Raw genomic sequence first — 9,774 nt, forward strand, 5'->3', positions numbered from 1 at the left:
TCATTTTACGCTTAAAAGTAAAAAGAAGTTTGGAAAAACCTTTGCAGCGATATACTGGTAATGAATATCCAGCCACTGCTCACACTGCTGAGAGCGACGTTTAGATCCCTGGGAAATGTTGTTTAGACGTTCCTCTCAATAACAAAATAAATACATAATAGAAATGCCAGCGGTGAGAAAACAGTGGTTCAGAAAGCATCTGATCATAGCGACGTGATCAAACCTCTGCGATTCACCAGCATCATGTCGAAAGGTTAAGTAATTTACATTTATGAGTTTGATTATAAAGTATATGTGAGACTATAGACTATGTACGTATATATGACAATTTGAGACTATAGTTTGAATTATTCAATTTTCTTTGTATGACACAATAACATTGACGTACTGAATTGCTTTTATGTATTATCCTGAACATTGTATAAGTATTACTTACATGTGATTTTTAACAGCATGTAATTTAATAGCATGTAAACTTCATTCTTTTGATTTTCCCAGAAAAAAAAAAACGTACTTAAAAGTACTTAGCCTAGAGGCTTCCATAGACATGTTAGTAAGTCAGGGAAGGTCTCTCTTTGTTTGTTTTTTTTTGTTTTTTGTTTTTTTTTTTAGTTTTGAGTGGCTAATACATTACAATTTGTATCTTGCAAGTATCAAGAATAAAAAATCCAAATAAAATAAAACTCTCAACACTCCTACTCTTAGATGCAACTGAATGGAGAGGCATCGCTTAACGTACTCATTGAGATTTAGGTTAGATATTCAGTAAGAAAGTATATTTTATAAGTGCTTATAGTAAGCAATGACTCAAAAGGTTTGAGTTTGACAAATTGAGTGATTGTATTACATTTTATTGAATTACTAAATATTGACAAATAATGTAACAAACTGTATGCAAGTCTAATATAACCATAGAGTGCTTCACTAACAAAAATAATGAACAGTAGAGTAACTACATCAGACTGAAAGTCTCTAAAATAAGATCCAAGAAGTCATCGACATACTTACAGGTACAGTTGTTTCTTTGCTGACGTACTTCCCAACCTGTGTTTTTCCGTTAATAAAAATACCATCAGGAGGATCCAGTGCCATGGTTTCAATTTCCAGATCATCAACATACAGAGTGACGTCTTCCTCTGTTACTAGAAGACGCAGCTGATGCCATTTTTCATCAAATAGTTTCTGTAAAATACATAAAACAAAGCAGACTGAAGGTGATGGTGTTTTACATTCAATTTTTACATTAGTACATTTAATTTATATAGCATAAATGTGACTATTAGGAAGATAAGAACATCTTAGTAAACTGTTATTCAGTAGCATTGGCATCATAAAAGAAGGATTTATGTGAATGTTAAATAATAAACCTACTAGGGCTCTGTGTCACTCAAATTCGGGTGTTCATAATTTAAATACTGAGGAATCATTCCATGAAGTCTATCAGAGAAAGTATGCACTAAACGGAAAAGATCAAGTTTATGATGTATAAAAATCCATTCAATATTTCCTTTCCAAATTCCACCAACGTTTTATCCATATGGTAACTAGAAAGTCTGGTATCCAATTTACTTGGCTGCCTTGGGCAGCGAGTCCACTGTTAATGGATGCTTTACATAAAAATCTAACTGACATTGGAGCATCCCTGCTAAAACCAGTTCAGGCACACATTGATTTTCAGGCTTGATTCGTGCTGATTATATCTGGTAGACCGAAACATCAACCAGCAGCACATACATTTTGAGGATCCCAAGCATCCAAAATAAAAAATTCAGTGTGCTGGTTATGATCAGCCTGGGGTTTCTTGGTAAAAGTAGGCCTAATGCATTATAGGGATGGGCGGTGTATCCGTATATTTTCTCCCCACAGTAAGAATTAGTCTTCCTGCGATAATAACAATAAAGCCTAGTTGATGACACCAGTCGCTGAGCACTTGGACTCAGTGCTTGAGAGATTCACTCTTTGTTAAGTGATCCATAAAGCACTATTTCAGTTCATCTCAATGAATGCACAGTGCATCTGATGCAGTAAACACTAGTGTGAATGCCCTACTGAGACTGCTCAGTGTTTCTCACACACTAAAAGAGAGAGCGAGAGAGTCTTACAATGCAGAATTGGCAATTTGGCATGCTACGTGTAAATTATATTCTTTGTTGTATTTTCGTGTAAAAAATGATGGAGTTAATTTGGAATTATTCAACCTTTATGAACAAGCAGACAATAATGCAAAAAGAGCACTCTCATTGGCTGGCGCTCACCTATTACTGTACCTGTTTTGATTTCAGCAAATCAGTTTGAGCGAACACTGACATTATTATTGTTTGCATTGTGCAATGTTTTTTAGCACATTTACACTATTCAAACATTACCTTTAAGGGAGTAACAGAATATTGTAAGGCATTACTTTTCAAAGTAAATTTCCCCAACACTGCTTACTCACGATTTCTCAACATGAGGACAGGAGAGCTGTCGGTCAATAAATGGGAAAAAGTAAATTGCAACACTTATTTGAAAAGTTAATTGGAATTTTTTTTTGTTATAACATTGAAAGTAATGCATTACTTACTAGTTACTTCAAAAGGTAATCTAATTACGGTACGTAACTTGCATTACTTGTTACTTGCTTCTAGGTGTATGTTTGAACTGATGAGAATGAACAATTACACTTTATTTCGATGGTCCACTTTAGACATTCTACTAACTATAAGTCAATTTTGAACTTTTAAGAAGAACACTGAAACAAATTCACAAACTCTATGTGCTAATAAGTTAAATCCGTCAGTAACTTTGCAACTATACATCACCTAGCAGTCATTAGGATATTAGTAGGCTGTAGCTGACTGTTAGGTTAAGGTTCAGGTAAGTAGAATAAATTGACGTCTTTGCTTACAGTCAGTTGAAAGTGTTCAGATATTAAGCAGAGAGTCTACTAATACTGTAATGAGAGCTAGTTGTCATGTAGCTGCAGAGTTACTTAAAGGTAGTAGAATGTCTAAAGTGGATCATTAAAATAAAGTGTTTTGACGGATTTGACTTAGCACACAGAGTTGGTGAATTTGTTTCAGTGTTCTTCTCTCATGCTCTGTGTTTACCTTAGCAGGTGTTTTTGTGAAGACCACAGTTTGAGTTCCGCTTGGTGCATTGCTAGTGGTTGTGGTGAACATCACTGTTCTATCCAGACCATTTAGAGTTACGGCCATTTGAGGCTTTTCATCCTTAGTCTGTATCCGCCATAGATCCCACTCCTCCATAACCACAGAGCCTTTGTACTTCAGCGTGGCCACAAAAACATAGGATGGTGGAAGTCCGCCTGGAAATAACATCCTATGGGAATTAAGATGAAGATGCTGTTTCAAATCAAACAGAGTATACTTGCAAGAACAGAAAGGTGTGATACCATAAATACCTTTACCTAGTGTTCTCGCTTAGGTCATCTCTGGATGTCACCTGGTAGGCTTTACTGCCATAATATGATCCTTGTGTCTTTTTGGCTTTTTTAGCCAAGTTGAGATAGAGGAGAATGTCAAATCCTTTGGCATCCCGAGAATTGACAGGGATCTTTGTTGGACATACCGTCTCTATAATACATTAAATAGAGAAGACGAGGTGAATTGTCACACTAAACCAAATAATGCATTAATCGGAACTAAGCTAACTAATCAAAATCATCATTCCTCTGCCTTGAATTAACTTTAATATTAATATAACAACAATATGTGCACAGTGAGTAAAAATAATGGCTGAAAGGGGGTTAAATATTTATGGAATAAGGCAGGTTTTTTTATTTGGCTTGACGACTATTTAAAAAAAAATTGTAGGAAGACCTTTGAGTGGAACACTGGACATTGTGCAAATATGCAGTCCGACTAAAGAATGTCCCCGCCATTGCAAATACCAGACAAAGGATGACCTCTTCTATAATAAAGTGCCTTAATCATTAACTTTTCCAGTGTCCGGAAAGAGTTTCTGTCATACACTTCAGGAGTCTTAGCAAACTTTTATGGAGGCCAGTTTTTCCAACCTAATGGCTATATTGCACTCCAGTTTTTATTTTCGCCTTTTAACAAGTCTGTCTGGAGTTGTTGCTGAGTAATCATTGTAAGAACAGAAAAACGCCTCTCTCCCCATTCCGAGACTTACGGATGATAAAGTGGCATTTGATCACTTATTTTCCAGCACTGTTACACTTAATATTGTGCTACTTCTGCTTTACTGCAAATCCAAGTCATACCTTGCAATAATGAAATAATGTTGGTTGAAGGGAACTATACAACTTGACATTTGCATCTGCCAAAATTAGATTAGCGGTGTATAAACATCTCAAGATGACTGGCCTTTTGCAGAACTTTCAAACAATCAGACTGTCTTGTTTGTAAGCTTGCTAGGAATTGATGTCACAATTTCTGAAACATGCTCAGCAATGCATGATCCTGATTTCACACTTTTGGACAATTTACAGCCACCTTGGTGAACTCCGAACACCTGGTTGTTGTAGGACATAAATCAAACTGTATTCCGTGCATTAAGGCGAGAGGCACCAAATTATGCATGCAGCTCAAACATGGAGATGCCATAAACCTGTCTCCGCGGGTACATGACATGCTAAAGCAACAGAGTCTCACTCCCCTCGTGGCCATAAAACTGTATAATTTAATCGTGACACGTGTGAAAAATATTACACAAATGAATGAGATATGAAAGTCTAGAGACATAGAGGAACATGGAGGCTTACCTTCACACAGCTTCTGCCTAATAACTTCACGGATCTTTGCGATAGCTTTATAGTCTTTCACAGAAAAAACATAGGCCGATGATGGTTTGTTGGCAATGCCCCTGAGCTCCGCCTCCTCGGTCTCAGACCCGACGCCAATTGCGAAGAGAATTATCCCCTTTTTCCTCGCTGCTTCTGCAGCTGCCAGCACTTCATCTTGTGACTTCCCGTCCGTCAGAACCACAGCAATTTTTGCAATGCCATTCGGACCTCGCTCGGACAGGGCAAAGAGTTTGTCGTTGGCAAACTTGATAGCCTTCCCTGTGTTTGTGTTCCCACCCATGTATTCTATGGACTCCATGGCCTTGATGAGGTCATTACTTGAGAAATGTTTTCCCAGGGGGATATGTAAGAAGGGGTCGTCGCTATATTGCACCACCCCAACTTGGGTGAACTTCTGACCGATGTTGAAGCTCATGGTGATATTCACCAGCCACCGTTTGACAATCTCAAAGTTCACGTCATCCACACTCCATGATCCGTCGAGTATGAACACTAAATCACTTGGCGCTGTCCTACAACCTGAAATTGAGAAACAAAGACAATATTTCACACAGCATGAGTTGCCCATTTGACCTCCTCACACTAAAAGACATTCACTTGGACACTTGACACCAAAGTTCAGTCTTTAATGTTTCCATGGTTCTGTTATCAAAGTATTGACAATATCAATACCCTGTGTTCCCAATTGGAGGACCAAATTGCTGAAGTTGCAGAAATTGTTGCATTTGCTCTGTATTAAGACAGCCACAATGAACACTGCATCATTAGGTCATGTTATCTGAGTCAATAGTCTTCATGCAACATACACTAATGAAGATGAGAGAAGCACGCTTACTTAATCTCATGTCCTCATCTTGTGCTGTGCAAAACAAGTGAAGGAGCATGAAGTAAAGACACCAAAAGACAAAATGCATGGATCTCATTTTGCAACCCATGTTCCTGAAGTACCAAGCTCCAGTTTAGCACCTGAAGAGAAATGAAGACAAGACATGCATTTCTTAGATGTCTCCACATGAATGCCATTGGATTCGCAGATGTTTAGTTTTATAGTATTGTTAAATGAATAACATGCTTTTTGTAATCAATGTAAACATCTCAACAAAAAAACAGTTGAGCTGCAGTTTTATTGCATTTGTTGTGCACAGGATACAATGCGGTTAATTCGGTCCATGCTAACAAAGATGGTTGTGCATTTCTAGGCTTGGGCATGAAAACCACAGAATGGAAATGATGATAATGTGTAACCTGTTTATGTAACTGGAACGAGAAACAGGCATATTATGCAATACTTCTCTATCATTTGAGCATCTAAATTTAATTAATGACATCACTTAAATGCACAATTAGTCTTTAAAGGAATATCCAAAAAGCCAAGCTTTTGGTGAGATAAAATGGATTTGGGATGGGAAGTTTGGGGAGCTTAAATGTGAATAAAAGCATTTTGTTTCTTCATTCATCTGATAAAACTTGTTTATTAGTTGTAAGGTTCTCGTAATTTGTATGTTTGTTTTATGTACAAGTTGTAAAAATGCATAGAACTTTACACAGAAAAGTTTAGTAACTGATTATTCTCTCTACAATCATGTCAACATGCATACATTTTGTGGCTACGCTTTTTGAACAGTAAGCATTTCAATTTTTCCCCCGAGTGTGAAAATCAAAATTGACTTCAACATTAGTGCTGTCGATTGAGCCTAACTTGTAATGAACAGTGACTAGTCCTTCTGGACTAATTTATTTTAATATTATTATTATTTTATAATAATGCCTGACAATCTCACTAAGTAGAATGTCATGTTTTGAAATAGTTCTTCATCTAACTCTGGCTGCTGTTGGAAACTGTGTGCTGTTTCCAGCAAGAAAAATAACTGCAGACATTATAAAAAACACTGTAATAAATGAAGACCAGATATGCTCCCTCTGGAAGGGGTGGGGTGTTTTTTGGCCTACTGATTGCTGCGGTCAAACAAAGATTCCCAATTCAAGTTACCATCCTCACCAGCTGAGAGATCATGAGCATTACTGGAACACGAGTGACACTTTTATACATCCTTCAACCTTGACTAGTTATATGAGTGGGGTTTTCCAGTCTTTGACCTGGAGGTGTATCATGAGACAGCCATGGCAGAACTAGTGTGCACCTCAGATGTCACACCAACTGCCGGAATGTCTGATGCATAAGACATAAAAAAAAACAGGGAAACACTGTCCTGTCGCCTGATTGGTTGAATTCTACTGGATTTCCTGGAGACGTGTGTGTCGTGAAGGCAAACCCTCTGATGGAAAAAGAAAGCTGCAGTGTTTACAACTTTGATGAGTGTTTAGGATTGCTGGATTTTCAAAAGTGGCTTCCACATTTCTTGAATGAATCATGTATTAGTCATGCAAGCCCGGGGGGCATCGACTTTACATTTTCAAACCCCTTAACATGATGTGGAACAAAGTGAACTGCGATTGGTAGCTGTACATGTCAGTCAGACGGCCTCTGGGAGTCTTAAGGTCTGACTATGCGAGAACTAGCCCTCACTCCGATGCTTTGCAGAGCCCAGCACAAGGGGAGGTGGAATGCTCCATTATTTCATGAGCATGTCTGCATGCTAAGCACCCCAGCCCATACCCCCCACCCACACACACTATTCCTTGGAACTGGACATCTTTCTGCCAGGGAAATTATAGCTCTGGACAATGACCAAGCTCATTTTCATGTGGCAAAGCCAAAGCAACTTTAGACCCCCCGAAAAAAAGATGCCGCAGAACGAACTTGAAATCACTATTCGGTAATGCACCATTACTCTCACGGAATTAATGACTACAGGTCTTGCACAAAAACTGGAAAGACATGTGTGTCTGCCAGTCTCAACCTCTAGCCATATGGCTTTTCTCTGCACCATGACCTTCTCATTGACCTTGGAAGTTATTGGGGACCTCCAGACAGTTTACGGTTCCCCAGGTCAAGATGAAGGAGACTTTGGAAGGGTAATGTAGCTGGAATGCAACGTGTTTAAACATTCTCAGCTACCAAAAGGAATTTCCCCCTTCAATTTAGCCGAGAGTATCCTCTGCCTGTATCATCCAAAACATGACATTTAAATCTCAGTGGAATTTTAGCACGGGTAATTCATCGTGTTTGTAGTGATTCTTGTTTAAGATTTATTTCATGTTGATGGGTTTGGTCCAACTGGATGTGGGAAGCAGGAAACTCTTGTTGAACAGCTGATTCCTCCCTGTCCTCCAGATGAGGCGTTAACCTGTCCGTTCTTTAAGCAGGAAAGCTGCCAAATATGTATGCTTTATTTAGTCGGTTTCCCAGGAAAGGCATGTTCCGTGTAGCTCTAATTTCGCTCCACATCTGTAGTTACTCTTGATTTATTGTGTATGGCTTGTCTTGGATCAGTTATCTTCATGTTTTCTAACTGGCAGCCATTGTCTTAGTAAAACCTTTCTGCCTGTTTTCCATTGCACAGCTATAAATGTGCTATTGTAATCCAGTGGTTTTCAATACCAAAATCAACAACTGCTGTAAGGCATGTTCAATTAGTTTGCCAACATGAGGGGAAAATAAATGGGGGGCCAAGTTCCTCCGGCTCCAATGGAATAGCCAAAACATTATATCAGAGAGACCGCTGAAACGATTTCACATAATCAAGACCGTAAAGGCAACAGTCTACCGAGGACAGAGCAGTTACGAGGGAGTTTCCACCAAGTTACGTACGTGATCAACATGCATGTCACACTCACAATTTGTTGGAGAATCTCTCTTTTGAGACCTTCCAGCTCTTCTATGCAGCCTTTTTTAATCACTGCTGTTAGCCAAACAAGGAAACACAACTCTTGTGAGTAAAGGAAAAGCCTAAATTGTTCCTTCGGTTGGATTGAATAACTTGTCTGCACATTTACCCGTGAACCGGGTGCCGGACAAAGCCCTGTTAAATAATTCCATTCATTCTTGACTTGTGACAGTGGCAGGGACTGATAACCATTCATTTCTAAGAAATTCACCATGTTGTCCCCGCACAATCAAAGACTTCAAAATAATCTGTCAGAAAGCACAAAGCGTTTGAGGTTCGAATTTTGCATCTTTTTAGATGTTTTTAAATGGAAATGCATCAGCCCTCCATAGACAATGACACACACCACCATCAAATGAAAAAAAAAAAAAAGTGGAGGATTTTCAAACAAGCCTTTTTATTTTTTTAAACAAATGACCTATTATGTTGGGGTTAGCCTTAAGATAATGAGATGTAAAACAGTATCTTCTACATGCTGGTTAAAGAGAATCAATGCATCATAACAGATAAAGACAGAAAAGACAAAGATTTACCAGAGTTTGAAGTGTGCACGGAGCTGAAGTCTTATTGAATAAAATCCCCCTTACTCACTCTGTCCGGTGTCCCATGGTCAGGGTTGTGCAAAGCGCAGGGTTGGAGGAGGTGGGTTTGAGGAGGCTGCAGAGTTGCAGATGTGAGCCTGCCCTCTCCATTCACCTTCCAACTCTCTCTCTCTCTCTCTCTCTCTCTCTCTCTCTCTCTCTCTCTCTCTCTCTCTCTCTCTCTCTCTCTCTCTCTCTCTCTCTTGGTTACAGAGTTTGAAATAAGACGCAGATAAGGAGAACTTCACTAAATAGAAGAGAGAAGGAGTCAGCCCCCTTTTTGTGGAAGCAGAAGGAAAATTATAGTAATTCCAATATTCGTCCAAGGTTCGGATTGTGCATGACAGCTGAGAGGATAAATATTGTAAGGGGGTTTTTAGGAATGAGCCAGAAGATTAGATAAGGGAACATGCTTTCACATTCTCTCAGTCTAATTTGCGAGGTTAAAGGTTGTTGCCCGATTTTGCTTCGTATACTATGTTGTTCATTTTTTGGACAATTTTCTCAGTGTGTGTGTGTGGCCTTTTGTATGTCATTGATAATGATGCTGCATTTCTTGTTTTTGGTAAATTTGCATCTAAAACAGCCCATTTACAATATTGTGAAACATGCTATATGATAAGACCCACATATC

At 38.7% G+C, this 9,774-nt stretch overlaps 1 protein-coding gene across 4 annotated transcripts in view; it reads right to left on the reverse strand.

Annotated features, from left to right (window-relative positions):
• Positions 1-9,219, reverse strand: part of col21a1 (collagen, type XXI, alpha 1) — a 74,845-nt gene extending 65,626 nt beyond the window's left edge. For 2 of the 4 annotated variants that reach the window (XR_010898622.1, XM_067420807.1), the window contains exons 1-6: positions 9,093-9,175; positions 5,607-5,737; positions 4,730-5,290; positions 3,410-3,575; positions 3,090-3,321; positions 1,009-1,182 (exon numbers count right to left, since the gene is read on the reverse strand). Coding sequence is in view for 3 of the 4 variants with exons in the window: in XM_067420807.1 (XP_067276908.1) it covers positions 1,009-1,182; positions 3,090-3,321; positions 3,410-3,575; positions 4,730-5,290; positions 5,607-5,706 (1,233 nt within the window). In the remaining variant the exon portion in view is untranslated. Of the gene's footprint in view, positions 1-1,008; positions 1,183-3,089; positions 3,322-3,409; positions 3,576-4,729; positions 5,291-5,606; positions 5,738-9,092 lie in introns of all 4 variants that reach the window. The other 2 variants (XM_067420808.1, XM_067420809.1) reach the window with 2 other exon arrangements.
• Positions 9,220-9,774: the final 555 nt, after the last annotated feature.

Source organism: Pseudorasbora parva, chromosome 17, assembly GCF_024679245.1.
Source record: "Pseudorasbora parva isolate DD20220531a chromosome 17, ASM2467924v1, whole genome shotgun sequence".
In the NCBI taxonomy this organism is placed as follows: domain Eukaryota; kingdom Metazoa; phylum Chordata; class Actinopteri; order Cypriniformes; family Gobionidae; genus Pseudorasbora; species Pseudorasbora parva.